This window comes from Pleurodeles waltl, chromosome 10, assembly GCF_031143425.1.
Source record: "Pleurodeles waltl isolate 20211129_DDA chromosome 10, aPleWal1.hap1.20221129, whole genome shotgun sequence".
Lineage (NCBI taxonomy): Eukaryota > Metazoa > Chordata > Amphibia > Caudata > Salamandridae > Pleurodeles > Pleurodeles waltl.
In genome coordinates this window covers 861,841,764-861,865,861 of record NC_090449.1, presented here as the reverse complement: position 1 = coordinate 861,865,861, position 24,098 = coordinate 861,841,764, and the positions used below count along the sequence as shown (strand labels likewise).

At 41.1% G+C, this 24,098-nt stretch overlaps 1 protein-coding gene across 7 annotated transcripts in view; it reads left to right on the top strand.

Moving 5' to 3' along the window:
* LOC138261974 (peroxisomal carnitine O-octanoyltransferase-like) overlaps window positions 1-24,098 on the top strand; it is a 580,533-nt gene that overhangs the window by 311,425 nt on the left and 245,010 nt on the right. For all 7 annotated transcript variants that reach the window (XM_069211577.1, XM_069211579.1, XM_069211576.1 and 4 more), the window contains one exon: window positions 7,186-7,310. In XM_069211577.1, the coding sequence (XP_069067678.1) occupies window positions 7,186-7,310 (125 nt within the window). The remainder of the gene's footprint in view (window positions 1-7,185; window positions 7,311-24,098) is intronic.

The following is a 24,098-nucleotide window of genomic DNA, read 5'->3' as shown; positions in this document are numbered from 1 at the left end:
ACCTGGTACAAGTCAAAGTATGGACTTTGCAAGAATTATACAATGCAAAGAAACACAGCATGATGAAACAGCTAACTCCTGTGGAATGTAACATTAGGTAAAACATGTGAAATAAGAGGAACTAAATGACTGACACACATTACACACATTTCAACATTCATTGTTTGCATTTCAATCCATGTTTGTGGCAACAATGTTAACCCCTTTGCTGCCAGGCCTTTTCCCCCTCAGGTGACAAGCCTTTTTTTGGCTGTTTGAGGCAGTTCGCGCTTAGGCCCTCATAACTTTTGTCCACATAAGTTACCCACGCCAAGTTTGCGTCCTTTTTTTCCTACATCCTAGGGATTCTAGAGGTACCCAGACTTTGTGGGCTCCCTGAAGGAGACTTAGAAATTAGCCAAAATACAGCGAAAACGTATTTTTCAAAAACAAAAAATGGGAAAAAAGGGCTGCAGAAGAAGGCTTTTGTTTTTTCCCCCTGAAAATGGCAGAAACAAAGGGTTTGCGGTGCTACAATCACCATCTTCCCATCTTTCAGGAACAGGCAGACTTAAATCAGAAATCCCCATGTTTCAACACAATTTTCGCATTTTACTGGGACATACCCCGTTTGCACTATTTTTTGTGCTTTCAGCCTCCTTCCAGTTAGTGACATGAATGGGTGTGAAACCAATGATGGATCCCTGAAAGCTAAGTATTTCTGAAAAGTAGACAAAATTCTGAATTCAGCAAGTGGTCATTTGTGTAATCCTACCAAGTTTTTCTTCAGAAAATAACAGTTGAAATAAACAAATATCGAACTTAGGGTGAAAAAAACAGCCATTTTTCTCCTAGTTTTACTCTGTAACTTTTCCCTGCGTTGTGATATTTTTGAAAGCAATATACGTTAGCAAGTTATGTCTGCTGGACTCTTCTGGTTGGGGGGATATATGGGGCTTGTAGGTTCATCAAGAACCCTACGCACCCAGAGCCAATAAATCAGCTGCACCTTGCAATGGGTTTTCATTTGGTGAAATAATAAGACTGAAAAATAGGTATCAAGAAAACCTTTGTATTTCCAAAATGGGCACAATATAAGGTGTTGAGAAGCAGTGGTTATTTGCATATCTCTGAATTCTGGGTTCCCCATACTAGCATGTGAATTACATGGCATTTCTCAAATAGATGTCTTTTTTACACACTGTCTTACATTTGGAAGGAAAAAATGTAGAGAAACACAAGGGGCAATAACACTAGTATTGCTAGTCTGTGTTCCCTGAAGTCTCCTGATACAAATGGTACCTCACTTGCGTGGGTAGGCCTAATGCCTGCAACAGGAAACACAACATGGACATATCACATTTTTACATTGAAAACTGATGTGTTTTTTGGAAAGTACCTAGCTGTGGATTTTGATCTTCCGGTCAGTGGGGACCGTGGAAAACCTACCAAACCTGTGCATTTTTTAAATCTAGACACCTAGGGGAATCAAGGATGGGGTGACTTGTGGGGCTCTCACCATGTTCTGTTACCCAGAATCCTTTGCAAACTTCAAAATGTGCCTAAAAAAACACTTTTTCCTCATATTTCGGTGACAGAAAGTTCTGGAATCTGAGAGGAGCCACAAATTTCCTCTCACTTAGTGTTCCCCCAAGCCTCCCGATAAAAATGGTACCTCGCTAGTGTGGGTAGGCGTAGAACCCGTGGAATGAAATGCCCCAAAACACTATGTGGACACATCAAAATGATCAAATACAAAACCTGTTTTTGCAGGAGGACCTGCTTTTTTGGTCCTGGGATCAGCAGCAATATAGGGAAACCTACCAAACCCAAACATTTCTGAAAACTAGACACCCAAGGGAATCCAGTGAGGTGTGACTTGCGTGGATCCCCTGATGTTTTATTACCCAGGATTGTCAGCAAACCTCAAATTTAGCTAAAAAAAAATAGCATTATTCCCACATTTCTGTGTGGGATCACTGCACTGGGACACATTTCCTACCACCCAACGTTCCCCTCAGTCTCCCGGTAAAAATGATACCTCACTTGTGTAGGTGGGCCAAGTGCCTGTGACAGGTAAGAGCCAAAAATATTTCGAAATGCAGTGGGAACAAAAGCGGGTCCAAAAGGGCAGTTTGAAAAAAAACTGACAAGTGGGGCAAAATTGTTATTGCTATAGAAGAGACAATGCTTGGTGGTAGGAATTTTGTGAATTCCTACAGATTCCGGAAGGTTCCATCACAAAAATGTGGAAAAATGTGTGATTTCCAGCAAAGTTGGAGGTTTGCAGGGCATTGTTGGTAAGAAAATGGTGCGGGTGCATGTGAAGCACACCACCGTGAACTCACCCAGATGTTTAGTTTTGAGATGTGTCAAGGTCTTGTGGATTGTTCTACATGGCAGTGTCTCAAAGCCCAAAAAGTGCAACCCTCACCATTCCAAGTGGGACGATTTTGAGAGTTACCCAAGCTCTTATGGCCCAAATGGAAAACCGAAACCCAAAATAATCCAATGTCCTCTTGTTTGCTGTGGGATAAGATGTTTTAGTGTGCGGGGGAGAGCTGAAAGACTGTTACCCCCGTCAATTGGGGTGGGAGCATAACCATGTCCATACTGGTTGGTAGCCACCACCACACTATTTTTTTTTAATTCCCTGGCATCTAGTAGACTTTCTGCCTCCCCCGAGGTGTGGATCAGGCGTAATTTACCCCATCTGCCCACTGGTGGGCAGAACAACTTTGGCCCCATTTATTTGGGGTGGGGGTATTGCCATACCTCCATCCTCTTATTTTGAAACAAAAATCTTCACTGGTCTCTGGTTGGCTTTCTGTCCCCCTTCCAAAAATAGGCCAATCTGCCTCCACGGGGGGAAGATATGGCCAACAGTAATGTGCCCCCATAGGCTGTGACCCTTGCCCAAGGGGCTGCCCCTTCATACAAAACACACACACACCAATCCCTGGTGCCTAGTGGTTTCTGCCTACCTTGGGGGCAGAAATGGCCTAAAAATACTTTGTCCCTATGGAGAGCGGCCCTTGCTCAAGGGGCCGCTCCCTCCATTCCAAAATACATTAGGCTCTTATTTCCCAACAGTTTCCTTAAATTGAAAACATCAAAATCATATCTTACAGATAAATCAAACCTGCCAAAACTTCTCACTCACCAATACCCCATGTATACAGCAACACTCAAGACCTAAAAAATAGACACACTTAACTGTACATGAGAAACTTCAAAAGAGAAAGGAGTTAGGAATGCAAATGAACAATCTGATTCTTAAGTAGCCCTGTTACAAGGAGTTGATCTTTAAAATACTGTAAAGGAGTTGTAGTAAAGCGTTATACCTAATGCTAGCCTCCAGTCTTGTCATAAAATTAAACATTTGACTGTTGCAGCTGCATGGGTTCCTCCCCCCTTCCAAACCTATTATTGCTAAAGCAACAATCCTAAACTTTAAAGGGCAATTAAGGGACAAAACGGCAGATAGCAGAGGAAAATAGTAACAGACATGCAAAACATTGTTCTCAGTGTCCGCAAACTAGCAAGGCGTTAGGCCTTAGATGCCTAATGAAGAAAAGCAACCTGTTTGAAAGAAGAGGTTACCTTAAAAACTGAAAAGGATTTATATACCAGAATGTGGCTTTTCACATGCCTGCATAATAATCAGATGCAGAGAGCAATCTGGGAGTGCCTTACCCATAGTGAGGAGATAAAAGTAGAATTCTCAACCTTCAAAATCCTTCTACATTGTACTTCATAACAAACCTCCTGCTCCAGTTTCTCTTTTGTAGTCTCCGCAACCCAGCTATGTATTTCATTAGGATTTTCACTTCCATGTTGCTTATGAGCCGGATACTACTGTGAATGGATATATTATTAGTGTGTTGATTTGGTATAGCCCACTTTCAATCTGTTGTAACTCCCCGCTCCCTTCTCATCTCTGTTACTGCGTGTATGGCAGTGCTTCATGTTTGGGAGACTATCAAAGCCCTCAAAAAAATCTGTATTTTGGTGCCTTCTGTTCTTTTATTTTATAAACATAATTATTGTAGTATTTCTGATGACATATGTGAAATTGAATTTAATTAATTTTAGGAATGAGAATGCTGTCTGGTGGAACGACAAAGGTGCAGTGAAAGTCCAAAGATGATGTGATAAAGGCAGCAAATGAACCATCCAACTAACTAAACACAGGAGTGCCACACATGCATACCAGGAAGTGGCATCTTTCCTAACCTCAGCATTAAGCAATTCCCCAGCTCCAGGCACTCAGTTAAAACATCAACTCTGTGTGCCAAACTGTGAACTTGTACAAGAGAATAGGACAAAAATATCTTAGTGGAGAGATCAGGAGTTTACCTTACCCACCTACAGTCTAAGGTAATTTAAAAGCCCTTGGATTTGTTCTGGGCTCATACAGATTTGGCTCAGTTTTGTGGTCAGAGGGATGTGAGCTTGCTGTTGTTATGGAATCACATTAATATGGTTAGTCCGTCAGCCTCAGGTTCCTCCCGTTTCATTTTATGCTGATAGTTCCTTCTCGCAGAATAACTCTTCTCCTTTTAGATTATGAGAGTACCTGACACCAGGACACTAAGGGCCAGATGTAGCAAAGGTTTTTACCCATTCTGTGTCTATGGGAAAAAGTGGTCGTACATATGGCCCTAAGTCACTTATAGAACCAGTGAGTAGTTACCTTCCTCACTTCCATTGTCTTCCCCTGCTGCTCTCATTGTCTGATCTCACTGGTCTCATTAGCTTCCCTTGTTCTTTAGAGTCTGCTCTTATGATTGCGCCCACACAAAATTAACACATTGCACCTCCCAGTATATAATCCTTTTGTGCCCACAGCTTGCCTCTCCTTGTGTCTTGGTTCTCCTTTCCTGTGTTGCATAAACTAAACCTCTGGCTTAGCTCTATTGGGATTGTATTCACACATATAGGTGACAAGAGTGAACTTAGTTTAATGCACCAACAATTGAATGCCAAAGACAGTTTATTGTAGCCCTGCACAACCCCACCCAATAAATAGTTCAAATGCTGTTAGTGATTTTGGCATACTAACAGTCTCTAAACAGAGATCCAGGAACGCAATGGTAATTGAACAGCCAATGTATTTTCTTACAGTATCGCACACACAAACTGCACTAAGAAAATGAGACTTTAACTAAAAAATATTTATTTCAGCTGTCTCATCCTGTTGCCTAGTTCATCTAAAATAACCATACAGAATATTATTAAAACAGCACAAATGCAGGTTGTGACCAGCTAGAATAAAATTAAACTTTTTACCATAGTTAAAATGTCATCTAGCAACCTAACACCCTAAAACCTACTTCTTCTTTGTGCTTCTCTAGGAGAGCATAGAATAGCATAACTTGCATTTAGGGTTTCTTTGGGGAATCAACTCACTGCATACCTGTTTACAGCAAAATGCTGTTGTTTTCACAAGTCAGCGAGTCAGTGTTCCCTGTGAAAGATAAACATGCAGCATATCAGGTCCTGTCTCGGTATTAGCTTTCAGCACAAAGCACAATGCAGCAGCATCTCTACAATCTAGCTGTCAAAATCTTCTCTGGCAGTATCTTGCGCAATATTCAGGGACGAAGGACCGCTCCTGACAAATGGTAAAGTGGCATCCTTATACAATATCTTATCTGAAATGGGAATTTCTGACATAACATTAGCAATGTCTGACATAATCTATGTGTGTCAAGATGCTAGTCTTAGACGCATTCTTATAAACAAATAAGGTAAAACATTGCACTCGGAAACTCGGAACACTCTAATGTCCTGTGAACAGTCGGGATTGTTGAAATGCCAGTAAAGAAATTAAAAAAATAACAAATAAGGTATAAGCTTGTCAATTCAGATTACACAGTTTTTTATTGTTGTCGGACCCTGAAATTTAGATAACAAGGCACTTATCCCAGACTGATGTCACATCTGTTGTTCTTATGAGTGTCATTGTCTGAGGCACTTGACAATTTCACCGGTACTTGGAATTGTAAGGGCTGACGACATCTACATCAAATGCAAACATGTTAATGATTCTGCAAAAATCAAGACAATTGAGTCTGCCTCCTGAAGATGCAGTTGGTTCGTACAGACTTTAAGTTACCTGGTCCTTTCTTGGTCTTCCCTTACCTTTGAAATTGCCTTACGTTAGCCAGTGTCCTTTCCTTGAACCTGCCCTCTGTCTGCCTTTTCCCTAACCTGGTCCTCTCACATTCTTTTTTTATCACTCCCTCACAGTTGGCGCCTATTCTTTGCCCTTTGCTGGTAATTTCCCCCAAATCAGGTTTTGCACTTGCTAATACCCCACTCTCCCATGGATCCTCCAACACTCACGTCCTATCATCCCATCTAGCCCTTTGACAGTTACATACCCAGTTCACCTCTTGCCTACTGGTCTGCCCTGTACCCCTAGTCTTCCCTTTTAAAGCTTGCACTATTCCACGCACTGATCTCTGAGGAGGGACTATGTCCACCACTGCCCCCACAGCTGGGTGAATTGCTTTGAAATTAACTCAGCTAAGTAGTGAATGAACTAGTAGTGCTGATTCTGAAAATGGGATAAAGACATGCAGTACTGTTGCTTTTTCACGAGGAGACACATCAAGGAAATGCTACTGAAATATTGATACGCATGGACTGGTGTGCTGTAGAAAAATGTATTTTAATTCACGACTATGAGAACTGTTTTAATGTAAACAGAGACCACAGACACAGGAAATGCTTATCTTTTACATGCCATACTTGTACATACCTCACTCTCCGCAACATAAAATAAAGTTAAATACAAAGAGCCTAATTTGGAGTATGTACTAAATTAATATGAATTTTCCAGCACCCATTTTTCATGCGTTTTGCGCAATACATACCTCTAGGTAAATGCTGGTGGTAGCACAAAATACCAGCAAGTTAATGGTGTTTTTGTTCAACCGATAATAGGCTGTACTGTAAAAATAGGCCCAAGAAGCATGTTCACCTATGTGTATTGCTACTGCTGACTCTAAATGAGGTCAAAATGAAAACTGATATAATGTATAGAAATTCAAAACCCAGGTATTCTTAAAACCTATATTTATGGTAAATGGACATAAATTGTTGCTAAATATTTTAAACATTTTTAGTGCCTGTATTTCTATCTATGAAAGGGTAAATTGGTCTGATGTATCTGAGTCACATCTCTCTGCCTTGTAGGGAAAAGCTGCCTGTACATAAAGCTGGAAATATACCTATGGATATGGATCAATTCCGAATGTTGTTCTCCACCTGCAAGATTCCCGGAATTACAAGGGATTCAATTATCAATTACTTCAAAACAGGTAAAAGGTTGACTTAGACCATGCATATTGAACATTAAACTTTACAGGAGGATGTAAATTGCGAATTTGAGGGAGTTGGGAGCACTTTTCTTCTGCTCGAGTTCTTCAAAATGTTTTCACATTTATGGTTTCTTTAGTTCTATTTTAGAGCTGCATACAAAACCCTTATTTGGCACATTTATTTGGAATGTTGCGCTGTAAAATGCATAGTTAAACTCCGTTTTTTAATATGATTCTTTGGGATTCTCAGAACGTTTCTGGCTGTTTTCATGAAAATAGTTCAAAGATCTAGGTATGTGAGAATTATCTGGAAGGCAGAGATGTAAGCCTGCTGAATCTATTAATTAAAATAAACTGCTCCCCAATAGTAGAGTATGTTTTACTCCTAGTCCAAAATTAAGTTTTGGGAATGGGGTACAGAAGGTGTGCTACAACTGAAATTTGGGTCACAAGAAGTAAAGTAAGGGCAACGTAACTTGCAGACCAGGCTCCTTTTGTTCCCCCAAAAGAGCACTTCTTATGATAGTGAGAGATATTTTTTGTTGTCCTTCTAATGATCATTGTATTGATGCTCCCTTACATCTTTATTAATGGGCTGTTTCAGATGGACTACAACATACACATTTCCTGTTTCAACTGAAGAATGCAAGATAATAAAACCAAAATGCTCCAAATCACTAAAAAAACTTTGTTTCTGTGCATTTTCTGGGTGTAGTGAATTTTATAATCACTAATGAACTCTAACTTCTAAACGTTAGGAAACACTTTAAACGTCCTTCCAAAGTTGACAGAAAATATACACTGAAAAGAGAAAATTCAAACATTTGCTCTCATAAATCAGTTTATCCTGGCTAAACTTACTGAAAAGATGAGTATAAATAAAGTCACGGTGTGTAAACCTTGGGCCATGTTACATTAAGCTGAGATGTAACAGAATTTGTAAGAAAATGTGAAAGATTTAGAAGAGCGGCTGTAATATGTAAAGAATATATTGTATATTGTACATCAGGTTATATCCCATAGAATTAATCTTCATTCCTCCTGAAGATATTTATTCACCCATTTCTTCTGCACGGCCACATCATGTAGTTGCCTGCTAAAGAGAAATCACCCAGCAGTTTGTCATCTTCAATGCAATCCTTTCTTACAGATCTTTTGTGAAATTGGCAACTGTTTACCAAACAAAAGGTCAGCCATGCTGTTCTTTTTCATAAACACCTCACTTTAAAGAACTAGAACATTAGAACATGAAACAACAACCAAGTCCTCTGGCCAACGAAACTATTATTATTATTATTATTATTTATATTTAGCTATTGTCAGCCTGAGATAAATTATTTTCCACATACATTAAGAAAAAAACCTCAGATTGCAAATTAGTTTTTGATGGATACATTTAGCTGCAGATTCTTAACCTTGTGAATATTCCCTAAGCATCAAATTGGATCTGGAAACTTGAAGGTGGTGTAATTTGGCTCCCCACCAACATCGTCCCGATCCAGAAGTGACAAGCAGAGCTTCATATAAGTGCCACCCATGCTCGCTGACGTCAGGTCCGGGGATACTTCTTAGTCTTTTCAAGACTTGTGCAAAACCTTTTTCCAGTCCGCAAGGGAAAATGCCACCTTCAAAGACAACGGGGGTCAGCTCTACGGGGACTGTCGCATACAGATGTCTGTGCCAGCTCCTTATGAGGTACAACTATGGTGCCTGGAGTCGGAACACAATTCCAAGGTCTGTGAAGACTGCACCTAAAAGCATCTGAAGGCCATATGGGAACGGAAGGCAAAGCTTTATGTTGCCAAATATCAGAGGACTCTATGCCAGGGGTCTCAAACCATTTCTTTATTGAGTACTAAAGGTCAAGCGAATTGTGCACTAGTCCGAGAGACCTCCACGCCACTCCCAGCAATGTTGCCTGCAGCTCGCTTGGAGGAACAGCAACTCTACGATACAACGCGCATAGGTCCGGGCGGAGGATTGCTTTTTATAGAGTGCCACAGTTTGAGTGGCGCAGTTACAAGTCTGTGGCGTAAAGCGCTCCATAATCTGGCACTGCGGTTCAATGTGCATCGCTATTCGGGGACGGAGCCACAACGGCATGGTACAATGTGCCTCACGGTCCGGGAGGAGATTTTGCCCGCTGTTTTCTTACAGTACCTTCAAGGCCAGACTATATTAAGCTTTCTCTCTGGCCCGCCAAGAAAGTTGCTGTTCTCCCCCTGACTGACAGGCTTCATATATCCTGCCATTCAGAGCCGCCTTAAACGCCCCGCTCTCCAAGATAACAAGGTTTTCAAAACCAAACATGCCACTAGTGCTTCACTGAGATCCATTAAACGAAACCGCATTCGAAAACAGACAGGTTCCTGAATTCCACACCACCTGAAAACGTAGTGAATACACGTAGTTGAAATGTTTTACTGCATGGCTATTTTTTTGTCAAATCAGTAAACAGATCGCCTTCAGGCACTTGAATGACAGGTGACATGTTATTGACCCTGTAAGGATAAAAGGCAATGTAGGCCTTCCTGGAATTCAACCCGAGTCCTGTAGATCTTGGAGCTGGACTTTAGGCAATTGATGCATCTTACCAACCTATAAACAAAGGGCACTAAGCATCACATAGCGCTATCCACAGCACAAACGTGTTAAACCTGGTGTGAATTGTGTGCACTTAACAGTGCCTGTGGGGGGAGCAGTCCAATGGAAAGTGGAGACATTACTACACAGCGTCCTGCAGATTCGTTTTTCATGTACACTTCTTTACACGAGGGCCTGCTTTAAATTCAACTTCATTTAATGATTAAAATGAAAGCAGAGATTGGCAGGGATCTTTTTTATATGAATGAATTACCTCCCCATTTTAAATTTTTTACCATTTCACCATTAACCGTTTCACAGGGATTTTTTTTTATCAAGTACCTCTCGCAAGTCGCCCACAAACTGGAGCCAGAGACCTTATGCCTGCGCTATGGTATTTAGTGACAAAAAAGCCAGCCGGAGTACCAGGCCTTATAATAAAGCCCCCGGTTTACGGCTGCTGCTCTGACCGAGCGGGATTGAAGTCCTGCAGTTGCTGATGGGCAATCTAGTATTGCTCGTGCTGGGATCCTTATACTGACACCCCCCTCCCCACGCCACCTCTCCACTTCTAAGTTCAATTCCGCTAATGTGAGCAGCTGCTTTGGGTGAGTACGTGCAAGTGCTTCGAAAGGCCTTAAATTAACATAACTGTAAGGCAAACCTCATTTTCTTTTAACACAGGGCATTAAAGAGCACTAAAATAGATATTGGGGAGGGATGCCTCGAGCTCCTCGCAGGGTGACGGCGAGCTACCAGTAGCTTGCGATCAGCGGTTTGGAGACCCCTGCTCTACGCTGTGACTGGTCCAGATCAACAGGAAAGTACCATTCCTGCTCCTAAAGTAGTTTCCACAGCAGATGTTTGTCGCGGTCAAAGTCTTTGTATAAGTCCAAAAAGAAACATAAGAAATCTAATTAGGAATCGACCCTTTCCCACCATTGTCAAACTCCAGAGAGAGCGCAAGGGTGTGCCACCCAGTCTCTCGTCTGATCTCCATTAGAGTTGGCCTTGAGCCTCGTCCCAATGCACCCCAAATTTTCGAGTCCGTCAGCTACAATGCAGTAAGTGGAGACCTTCGAGTAGGTCATGCTGTGCATTTTCGGCACTTTAGAAGTTCGCTATTTTAGCGATTCCTTAAAATTGCTTTCAGAATGCCTTTGATACATTCTGAAATGGCTTTTTGCATTCGCAAACGGGCATTCGCACCGTTTGCGAATGCAAAAAATCTTTGATACATATGGCCCTTAGTTCCATCAACAATGCACCCCTTTCAAGGCTACGGTAGGGATTTCCATTATCTTCAACATCATACCATGCCACCAGCCCAGCAGGTGTCCCAACCCTATCATGGCTTACAAACTCCATGGTCAGGGTATTGGGGACAATGGGCAGCTCTGTCCCAAACCTCTCCAGCAGCCACAGTCTTCCTGATCGGCATATTATCAGCTGGGTGTGTGAAGAAGCTGCAGGTTCTTTTTGTCTAAACACTTCATATCACGTTCTTTCCAGATAGATGGTGCTCGCCAGTGGGCACTTGTTACCCAAACCATAGGCCACAGTTATAACTCTGCTAAAGCCCAATAAATACCTTCAAGTTCCTAAGTGATATTGTCCATTGTCGTTCCTTAATATAGACAGTAACGTAGTTGCTAAGATCACTGCGTACGGATTAATGCATGTAATTAAAGGCCTGGTCGTACCAGACCAAATGGAGCTTGTATCTGCTAGGTCCACCTCAAATAATATTTGATTGGTGTTTGCTGTGATGCATCGGGTAAAGCTGGAATTCCCAGCTAGATCTTCCTAGATGCAGAGAAGTATTTTGATTCTCTAAAATCGTCATTCCTCTATGCTGTCTTACAGAGAATGGGTCTGGCTGCTCAGATTTTACATTGGACCTCATTGCTATACACTGTACAAGCAGCTCAAGATCTTATTAACCAGATCCTATCAGAGCCAGTGGCACTGTTGAGGCGTACAAGACAGCGATGCCCCCTGTCTCTGCGTCTATTTGCCATTGCCTTGGCACCACTGACATGTAAAATGAGAGACCATCATTCATACAGAAGGTTAGCTTTTACTTATAGACACCTAATAGTGTTGATGTACGCTGATGACATTTTGCTCCTCAATAAAATCCCAGTAGATAATTTAATTGCTACAATTCAAGAGATCGTAAAATTTGAGGTGTTTTCTGGAATGCCGATTAATTGGAGTAAACGTGAAATATACCTACTAGCTCCTCAAAAAAGCATGCTAGAATATCCTCTGGTATATGGTATGGAGACTTCAATTAGGCACTTAGGCATCAAAATTCATAGAGATAAGGTGATAGTCATATGGGATAATTATGACTTGTGACTGTGATTTCTAAACTACAACTGCAAATAAATAGATTACATGGTGTGGCACACCTAAAAAAATTTTTTTTTTAGTCCGTAGAAAATTCTACAATTTCGAGTATCAACTTTTAATACAAGTTCAAAAAGTCCATTTAATGCTTTACATATTCGCTCCTCATAGCTATGGTGCCACACCATGTAATCCTTTTTGTTGGGTTGTTTCTAACCTATAAGGGAAGGGGGTGTTCCCTTGTGTAGGCACCCAGGTTTTTCTTTGTTTTCATGTCTACTTGATTTATAATTGATGCTATTTGTTGATCCTGAGCGCCTATTTAACCCCAGTTTTTCACCCCACTAGCAATTTTGTATGCAAATAAATAGATGGATCACGCTGCCTGTATCAATAGCGGGCAAATTAGCTCTTATAAAATTGTTTATCATGCCCTTACTTCTTTACCTCTTTCTGAACAAACCTATCCCCCTAACACAGATTTCTTTCAAAACATTGAGATTTTAGTGCAGTTTAATTTAAGAGGCAAGTTCAACTGCAGTGGGAGATTAACCCTTTCGCTGCTGGGCTCTGCCCCTCAGTGCTGAGCCCTTTTTTGGCTATTTGGGGTAGTTTGCTCTTAGGTCTCTATACCTTTTTGTACACATACACTGTCCATGCAAAATTTGTGTCCTTGTTTTCCAACAATGTGGGGATTTTAAAGATGCCCAGGGCTTGTGCATTCCCCTGGAGGGGACTGAGAACATAAGCAAAATATATCAAAATTGTGAGTTTTTTTAGAAAAATAGGAAAAATGTGCTCTCGATAAGTGTCTGTTTTTCCCCTAAAAATGACATCCAGGAATGGTTTGCTGTACTAAAGTCACCAGCTTTCAGCAACATGCAGACCTGAATCAAAAAACATATTTTTGTACCAAAGCTTTAGCATTTGTCTAAGAGGTATCCGATTTTCCCTATTTTTGGTGCTCCCAACATTCTTCCAGTTTGTGATGGAAACCAGCGTGAAGCCCATGGTTGAGCCAGAAAAGCTATATATTTCAGAAAAGTAGACACAATTCTGAATTCAGCAATGTGTCATATGTGTAGATTCCTCAAGGTTTTCCCAAGGAAATTAACTGTTGAAAAAATTAAATATTGAAAATATTGAAAATGACTAGGAAACAACAGGCATTTGTGACAAACTTTTCATCTGTAACTTTTTATCACAATGGCAGATGGACAAAAGCAATATACCATTACGTCTTCTAGACCCTTCTGGTTGCGGGCTATATAGGGTTTGTAGGTTCTACAAAAACCCAAGGTACCCAGAGCAAACAACTGAGCTGCACCATACAATTGGTTTTCATTGAGTACCAAGTCTAGACCAATTCTTATAGCAAAATAGTGAAAAATAGATAATGTTAGAAATTGAGCCTCTAGTTGGCAGAGATATGCATCCTGTCCAAGTATGGACCACAATCCTAGTCAGGGTAAGTCATAACACAACCAAAATTACCAAGGGCTCACCCTCTGGTACATTTAGGGGTCCTTTTCCATGGCATTATGGTGCTATGACCCTCTTTAAATATCGTTGACATGTTTCAGCCCTCAACTTTGGTCAAAAAATGGTCCAGGGCTTTCTTCAGGAAAAAAAATAAGGGAAGGATGCCCGGTCCTTGACCTAATTGTCAAGTCTTCTGTCTACACTAGGTGACCAGACAAATCATGCACATGCAGGGAGCACACTAACTTGCCTCAGTGATTATTTAAAGACGATTCCCCATGTGGGTATTCATCATGCTACTTGGGGGAAGTCGGTTGATTGCATCCAAATGGCACAAGCTGGGGCAGAGTGGACGTGAATGAGCGTTCCAGGCACCAAGATACCCTTGAGGACTGTGTGGTGTGACTACAGGTATGTGCCCCCGTCTTCCCATGAGGATCATAATGCTCTACAAAAAGACCCCTAAATGTAATTTGTTTTAACGATGCCCACTATCACTTGAGAATGAACAGACAGCTTTTTGATTAGTGAGGTATTTTTATCTTTAGACCCTCAGCAGGTTATCTTAAGAGCTACCGAAATCCGGTTTTCACTATTGGAGTGGGTGAGTGTCATCTAAAGAAAATAAATTATTTTCTTTATCCCTAAGAAGGGTTGGTTGTGTCCTAACCAAAGACAATAGTGTAGGGTGAAGAATACCTTTTTGCGTGATTTTCCAGTGCTGGCACATGAGAGGAGCAGGCTTCACAATAGTGAAAAACGACTTTGGGAGTTTTTTTCCCTATCAGGACAGGTAAAACGTATAAGTACATGTCCTGCCTTTTACTTACATAAAACCCTGCCCTATGGGCTACCTAGAGCCTACGTTAGGTGTGACTTACATGTAATAAAAGGGGAGTTTAAGGGTTGGCAAGTAACTTTACATGCCAAATCAAAGTGGCACTGAAACTGCACACACAGGCCTTGCAACGGCAGGCCTGACACAGGGGCTACTTATGTGGGTGGCACAGTCAGAGCTGCAGGCCCACTAGTAGCATTTAGTTTACAGGCCCTGGGCACATTTAGTGCACTTTACTAGGGACTTATAGGTAAATTAAATATGCCAATTGGGTAGGAGCCAATGTTGCCATGTTTAGGGGAGAGCGCACAAGCACTTTAGCACTGTTCAGCAGTGGTAAATCACGCAGTCTTAAAACCAGCAAGAACAAGATCAGAAAAATGTAGCTAGGCAGGCAAAAAGTTGGGGGAAGACCACCCTAAGGCTGTCAGGTCTGAGGGGTATCAAGTAAATGTATGTATTTCTGAAATGGGCACAAAATATGGAGTTTAGGAGCAGGGGTTGTATCTACATCTCTAAATCTGAGGGTATCCATACTAGTGTATTTTGTGCAGGGTATTTTTCAAGATGTTATCTTTCGTATACACTGGCTTACGTTTGAAAGGCACAAATGCAGCAAAATTCAATTGGTAATAATGAATGTTCTACGATTCAATGCTCCTACAAGTCTCCCGATAAAAATAGTACCTCACTTGTGTGGGTGGCCTAGTACTTGCCACAAGAAACAGCATAAAACGCAACATGGATGCATCACATTTTTCCACCGAAAACTGACCCTCTTTTTCCAATGTGGGTAACTCTAAATTTTTAACCCTAGCTCAGCTGGTACCTAGGGAAACATAGCCAACCTGTACATTTTTGAAAACTAGACACCTAAGGTATCCAGGGTCAGCTGTCTTAGGTGGATCTCACCACGTTATTTTACTCAAGCCTGAAACATTGACTAAAAACACTGTTACCTCACATTTCTGTGAAGGAAAATTCTGGAATCTGTGGGGAGGCACACATTCCTTCCACCCAGCATTCCCCCAAGTCCACCTAATAAAAATGGTACCTCACTTGCGTGGGTAGGCTTAGTGTCAGTGACAGGAAGCGGCCCACAACACAACACGGATGCAGCACATTTTTCCACTGAAAGCTGATCTTCTTTTTTGAATGTGGGTGGCTTTAGATTTTGGATCCTAGCTCAGCCAGCACATACGGAAACCTAGCCAACCTGTTCATTTTTTAAAACCAGACTCCTAGAGGAATCCAGGGTGTCATGACTTGCGTGGATCCCATTAGTTTTTTTTTTTTTACCCACAATGCCCTGTAAACTTCAAACTTTGCCTGAAATCACAGATTTTCGTTACATTTCTGTGATGGAAACTACGAACCTGCAAGAATGCACAAAATTCCCACCACTCAGCATTGCCCCACTTATGCCAATAAAACACACAAGTGGAACAGAGTTTTTATCAGCACAGGTGGGGCAATGCTGGGTCGTAAGAATCTTGTGGATTCCTATGGATTCCATCAGTTTACATCACAGAAATGTAGGTAAAATGCATGACTTCAGGTAAAGTTTGAGGTTTGAAGGGCATTGTGGGAAAGAAAATGGTATAGGGTGCATGTGAAGCACACCACCCTGGACTTCCCCAGATGTCTACTTTTCAGAAGTGTCTGGGTCTGGTAGTTTTTTCCAGGTGGCAGCCTACCCAAGTCCAAAAAGTACAGCCATTCTCCATTGTAAGTTGGACAATATTTGGTGTTAGCCGAGCTTTCCTGGCACATATGTAAAATCAACACCCAAAAGAGTCAAATGTCCGGCCATTGGAATGGGATGCTTTAGTCTGCGGTGAGAGCAGAAAGACACCCCCTTCAGTATGAGTGGGGGCAAAACCCTGCCCATGGTGGTGGGTGCCCCCCCTATTTTATTTAAATTCCCTGGCGTCTAGTGGGCTGTTTGCGAACCCAAGCATGCCCCACCCCTCCCTCTTTTTTTTAAAAAATGTCTTCTGTGCCCATATTTTTGGGTTTGGGGTGGGGAATGCCCACAATTAAAATATAAATATATATATATATATATATATATATATATATATATATATATATATATATATATCCTCCAACTCTCCTCCAAATAACAGGAGACCCAGGACACCTCCAAGGTGCAAATCAATTTATTTCAGCACACAAATCCAACGCGTTTCGGCAGCAGCCTTACTCATGGATACATCATTGTTATAGTGCCCCAAGTTAAAAACCATGCAATCCTAGACATAAAAAACAGACAACATCTCAAATCCCCACCAAAAGACACAAAATGTGGCGGCCATCTTAAAGTGCATCTATAAATAAGTTTCACAGTAGTTTGTACCATAGTCCTATCAAAATACAACTCAAATTATTGTTCAAATCCATCAGAATCTTTAAATTAATGTGATATCATAATTCGCATAATAAATAGAGTAGAATTCAATTGCCAAAATACAAAAATTGTAAATAGAATAATTCATTGCATTATAAAAGTTTGTTAACTATAAATGTTTTCAAAATTTTAAAATTCAATATATCACTTAAATCCTGAACATTATTAACTATGCTTGAATTAATTACATATCATCCTATACCATCCAAATAGACCTGTACACCTACACAAAACTTATGGGGGATCTCATATTTTTGGGGAATCTCATATTGGTATATGGAGCTTCTCTACCCAAGTGGGTAGACAAACAAATTCTTCTATTGTAGAAACCTTATAGACCCCAACACCTGTACCCTTCTACTAAGAATCAAATAGGATTGAAAAAATCACCCCTACTTCACATTCTGTATCAGATGACCACCCACCAAACAAAGTATCGATTACCCTAGATGGATGCTCAGCTCCTCACTCGAATTTAGCCCTACAGGTTCCAACGTTTCGAGGTCTATTATATATTTAGACTCTAAAACACGTAGCAATCTCTCTCTATCGCCTCCCCTTTTACTCATCCTTACTTGGTCTATAACTACAAACTTCAGCAGATTCTCATTGCCAAAATGATGGCTGAAGAAGTGCCTAGCTACTGGATAGTTTTTATCCTGATTTCTAATGGCTCGTCTGTGTTCTAGAACTCTTTTCTTTGCATTATGTATCGTGCTGCCCACATACAATTTTTCACATGGGCATATCAGACAGTACACACAGTAAGATGTATTGCAATTGTAATTACCTCTAATTACAAAGCTGTCTAACCTTCCTGGAACATATAATGTCCTGCAACTATTGCTGGTCTTGCAGGCTTTACACTTCATACAACAGAAGAAACCTTCCATTCCCGTATTCTGTATCCGTCCTACTGATGTTATCTCGTTGCGACACAAATTGTCCTTGAGAGATCTATTTCTCCTAAAGGTTATTTGGGGATTATCACTGATCCAGTCTGCCAAAACAGGGTCCGTCTGCAAGATATGCCAACTCTTACTAAGTAGTGAGCGTATTTTGTACGACTGATTACTATAGGTTGTAATGAATCTAATGGACTCACTTTCCTTCTCTTGCCTTCTGTTAGTTCCATACAAAACATCATCTCTACTTAATGTCACCACTTTGCGTTTGGCTTGATCGATCACTTTAGCCCCATAGCCTCTGTTCCTGAACCTTTCACACATCACATTACACTCTTGGTGAAAATCAGCTTCTTCGCTACAGTTCCTCCGGGCTCTCAACAATTCTCCAAACGGAATACTCCGTATTAGAGTCCCCGGATGTGCACTGTGAGCACTTAGTAGACTATTACCGGCTGTTGCCTTCCTATACAATTTGGACACTAATCTACTGCCCTTCACAGAAATTTCCACATCGAGGAACTCTATACACTTTGAATCCAAATGCTCAGTAAATCTTAGGTTGCACTCATTGGTGTTCAGATCTCGCACAAATTGCATAGCTGCTTCTTCATTACCCCTCCAAATTACAAAAATGTCAAAGGAGGAGAGTTGGAGGATTTATTAGGGCCTCTCGGAGCCCACCCGGGACCGCTGTGTGGTGTTCCTGCAGTCCGAGTGTTTATGTGAATTATTTCTTCGTTAATGCGGGAGCCCCTGTACTGGATTTACCAGGAGTTAAATGGCTGTAGGTGCGGAGCTGGGCTGATACGAAGGCGAATGGAGGTTCTGGATTATGCGATCTCCGTATATAACATGAGGCGCCATTTGTGACCGGATCGGTGCGATCGTGCGATCCGACAGTGGAGGCGTTTGGGAGCCGTGCTGCTCCGACGCTGGAATTGAAAGGAGCCCCACGAGTAAGACCTTTTCGTGTTTACATCGTAACCGGGAGGCTGTGGCATGCTCTTTCGTAACGTGCCAAACGTTGAGAACGGGGCGAAATTGCACAAAGGGTTCTTCGAACATTGTTGTTGGCTAATCACACTTTCCTCTAGCCGAGTGATGTGTGCACAATTGACTTTGGGAATAGATACGCATTTACGACGCATTGATGACACATTATGAATTTATTAAGTAATACGCCGCAATCCATTGACGACGCGCTTGTTTATTAGTTTTGCAGCGCGGAAGTTTAGTTTGGCATTTAGAGGAGTGACGGAATTTGACAATCAATATAGGATTTATGCTGAATTAATATGGATTGTTAGTGTGGTTATGTAAGCCACACAAGGTGTTAAGAAAAACTGTCTTGTCTTTTGTGTCCGTACTGAACCTATTTTGCTTAGAATGCTTTATGACTTTAAAATGGCCCAGCTTCGATTGCCTTCCTGGTAGGAACACGGTATAGGAACAGAGTGGGAAATGCACCAGATTTAAGGTGCTTTTTGCCCACATCCAAGATAATACCAGGGACATTGTTACCTGTTCAATTGGTTAATCATCCAATTTATTTCAGCAATTATGGCTTCCGGATGGGAAGCCCAACGAAAGGAAAAATCGAATAAATTATTCTTTGCCCAGATGAATGAGGGGCCCAGTACACAGCCCAGTCGTAGTAATTTGAAGGTGGAAGTGAAACTACAAACTTTGTATGAAAAAATGGAAAAACTGCATAGAAGAGAATTGTCGAAATGGTGGGAGGTTGAGTCATTACAGAGATATATTGAGGTGGAGCGTGTCCCTAGGGGGTTGAGGATTTATACTGTACCTACTTATGAGGATCCTGATCCAGAAATGCTCGAGGAGTGGGCTGAGAATTCGAAACAGAGCTCATTGAATATGATGCGTATATTGACGAAATATGCAATGAAAGATAGGAGTAGGACCCTTGAAGAGATGGAGAAAGTAAGATTGGAGATATTGGCACTAATCACGCAGGAAACATTTGATGAGTATATGAAAAATTTAGAGAAAAAACTCTGCAAATTTGAGGAAGAGATCACTGCCAAAAAGCAGAGAAAATTCATAAGGGACTTTAAGGATTATCAGGCTGGCCGCATTTTAACATTTCAGCGGAAATATGATCATATGTACAATGAGGAAGCTACCGAACTAAATTCAAGAGACTTTGAACAAATTAGCCAACCAATTGAGGAACAGGAAGAAAGTGACATTTCGGATGGGAATCTCTCAGATGTTTCAGACACTGCTTTGGCTGGGGCTCCGGCATCAGATAAAGAAGTGGACAGATTGAATTTTTTAAAGCAATTCAGACTGTTGAACCAGGGAAGGATGGATCAACACAAGGGAACTAACCCCCAGAGAGGCAGAGGACGAGGAGTCAGAGGAAGAGGGAGAGGAACAGACAGGCCAAGAAGAGGGGGCGTAGGAGACGATACAAGACCCCAGGGAATGATAACTCGAGCACGCAAGTGAAAACCATGAATATTATAAATCTCTCCAGCAGAGTGTTGTCTGCTGTTGAAGAGGACCTCTTATCTCTGGGCCTGTCATTCTGCCCAACTAGTTGTTTCAATTACACTCAGACTAGGATTGACACCTTTAAGTTCATTAGGAAGTTAAAATTGAAAAAGTGGTACCACACTAAGGTTAGAAAGGATAAGAAAGTGGGGGTGGAAACGAATGTGAGCAATCTATGTATCTCTGATATTGATGTATTACATACAGCAATGGATTTATGTGAGGGGATGGTTCCCCATGAAGACCCTATCCTCAATCTGATGGGAACTGGTATTGCTTTAAACAGCAATTGTCCGAGTAATTTCAAACCAAAATCTACCTTTCTACCTGCCATTCATTGTGATGCCCTTGAGGTTTTTGAGCGAGAAATGACCAAACAATTGAAGAAGTTGAGATATAGTGTGACGAATGTGAGAAACAGCAATTTATCAGGTGAACAGTGGCAAGCCCTTCGGAAATTGAAAGAAGACCATACCATTGTGATTAGACAATCCGATAAGGGGGGTAATGTAGTCATTCAAGATACCACCAAATATGTGTCAGAGGGAATGAAACAGCTAAGCAATACTCTGTGTTATGAAGAAGTGAGTTGGGGAGATGTCAAATCAATGAATGAGAAATATATTGATATGCTCATTGATTGGAAAGATCAAGGGTTGATAGAATGGGATGAATTCCTGTTTCTTAAATGTGATCATCCGAAAATTCCAGTTCTGTATCTTCTCCCCAAAATTCACAAGGATGCGGTTAACCCACCAGGGAGGCCTATAGTTTTGGCTATGGAATCGCTCCTGGAAAGTACATCAAAATATATTGACTTCTTCCTACGTCCTTTTGTGGAGTCAATACCCTCTTATGTTAAAGACACCACACATTTTTTAAAAATCATTGAGGATATTGTATGGGAAGATGACTTCTTACTGTTAACCCTAGATGTGACTAGTCTGTATACGAGCATAGATCATGGCTTGGGGGTGAGAGCTATTAGACACTTTCTCAGAGCAAGGTCATTGTCTTTTTTCTTCCATTCGGAAATGCTATGCACTATGATAGAGTTCTGTCTTAAGAACAATGTATTCATCTTTGATGGTCAACTATACAAACAGCTTCAAGGGACAGCTATGGGCACCTGTTTTGCCCCCAGCTATGCAAATTTGTTTATGGGCTGGTGGGAGGAACAGGTGTCAGAAGAAATTACCCAATTCGATACCAATGTGGTCTTGTGGTGTCGTTTTATTGATGACATTTTTGTAATTTGGAGGGGTAATGAAGAAGCAGCTATGCAATTTGTGCGAGATCTGAACACCAATGAGTGCAACCTAAGATTTACTGAGCATTTGGATTCAAAGTGTATAGAGTTCCTCGATGTGGAAATTTCTGTGAAGGGCAGTAGATTAGTGTCCAAATTGTATAGGAAGGCAACAGCCGGTAATAGTCTACTAAGTGCTCACAGTGCACATCCGGGGACTCTAATACGGAGTATTCCGTTTGGAGAATTGTTGAGAGCCCGGAGGAACTGTAGCGAAGAAGCTGATTTTCACCAAGAGTGTAATGTGATGTGTGAAAGGTTCAGGAACAGAGGCTATGGGGCTAAAGTGATCGATCAAGCCAAACGCAAAGTGGTGACATTAAGTAGAGATGATGTTTTGTATGGAACTAACATAAGGCAAGAGAAGGAAAGTGAGTCCATTAGATTCATTACAACCTATAGTAATCAGTCGTACAAAATACGCTCACTACTTAGTAAGAGTTGGCATATCTTGCAGACGGACCCTGTTTTGGCAGACTGGATCAGTGATAATCCCCAAATAACCTTTAGGAGAAATAGATCTCTCAAGGACAATTTGTGTCGCAACGAGATAACATCAGTAGGACGGATACAGAATACGGGAATGGAAGGTTTCTTCTGTTGTATGAAGTGTAAAGCCTGCAAGACCAGCAATAGTTGCAGGACATTATATGTTCCAGGAAGGTTAGACAGCTTTGTAATTAGAGGTAATTACAATTGCAATACATCTTACTGTGTGTACTGTCTGATATGCCCATGTGAAAAATTGTATGTGGGCAGCACGATACATAATGCAAAGAAAAGAGTTCTAGAACACAGACGAGCCATTAGAAATCAGGATAAAAACTATCCAGTAGCTAGGCACTTCTTCAGCCATCATTTTGGCAATGAGAATCTGCTGAAGTTTGTAGTTATAGACCAAGTAAGGATGAGTAAAAGGGGAGGCGATAGAGAGAGATTGCTACGTGTTTTAGAGTCTAAATATATAATAGACTTCGAAACGTTGGAACCTGTAGGGCTAAATTCGAGTGAGGAGCTGAGCATCCATCTAGGGTAATCGATACTTTGTTTGGTGGGTGGTCATCTGATACAGAATGTGAAGTAGGGGTGATTTTTTGAATCCTATTTGATTCTTAGTAGAAGGGTACAGGTGTTGGGGTCTATAAGGTTTCTACAATAGAAGAATTTGTTTGTCTACCCACTTGGGTAGAGAAGCTCCATATACCAATATGAGATTCCCCAAAAATATGAGATCCCCCATAAGTTTTGTGTAGGTGTACAGGTCTATTTGGATGGTATAGGATGATATGTAATTAATTCAAGCATAGTTAATAATGTTCAGGATTTAAGTGATATATTGAATTTTAAAATTTTGAAAACATTTATAGTTAACAAACTTTTATAATGCAATGAATTATTCTATTTACAATTTTTGTATTTTGGCAATTGAATTCTACTCTATTTATTATGCGAATTATGATATCACATTAATTTAAAGATTCTGATGGATTTGAACAATAATTTGAGTTGTATTTTGATAGGACTATGGTACAAACTACTGTGAAACTTATTTATAGATGCACTTTAAGATGGCCGCCACATTTTGTGTCTTTTGGTGGGGATTTGAGATGTTGTCTGTTTTTTATGTCTAGGATTGCATGGTTTTTAACTTGGGGCACTGTAACAATGATGTATCCATGAGTAAGGCTGCTGCCGAAACGCGTTGGATTTGTGTGCTGAAATAAATTGATTTGCACCTTGGAGGTGTCCTGGGTCTCCTGTTATTTGGAGGAGAGTTGGAGGATTTATTAGGGCCTCTCGGAGCCCACCCGGGACCGCTGTGTGGTGTTCCTGCAGTCCGAGTGTTTATGTGAATTATATATATATATATATATATATATATTCCTTGGTGCCTAGTGTGCTTTTTGCCCTCCTTGGCGGGGTCGAGGGGGAATGCTCGGAGACTGATTTCTTCTCTGTTTAACCCCTTCGCTGCCAGGCCTTTTCCCCCTCAGGTGGCAGGCCTTTTTTTGGCTATTTGGGACAGTTCGCGCTTAGGCCCTCATAACTTTGTGTACACATAACCTACCCATGCCAAATTTGTGTCCTTTTTTCCCAACATCATAGGGATTCTAGAGGTACTCAGAGTTTGTGGGTTCCCCTGGAGGAGACCAAGAAATTAGCCAAAATACAGCGAAAACGTAGTTTGAAAACAAAAATAGAAATGGGAGAGAAGGGCTGCAGAAGAAGGCCTGTGTTTTTTACCTGAAAATGGCATTAACAAAGGGTTTGTGGCGCTAACATCACCGTCTTCCCAGCTTTCAGGAACATGCAAACGTGAATCAGAAAACTTCATTCTTTAACACAATTTTGGCATTTTACTGGGACATACCCCATTTTTACC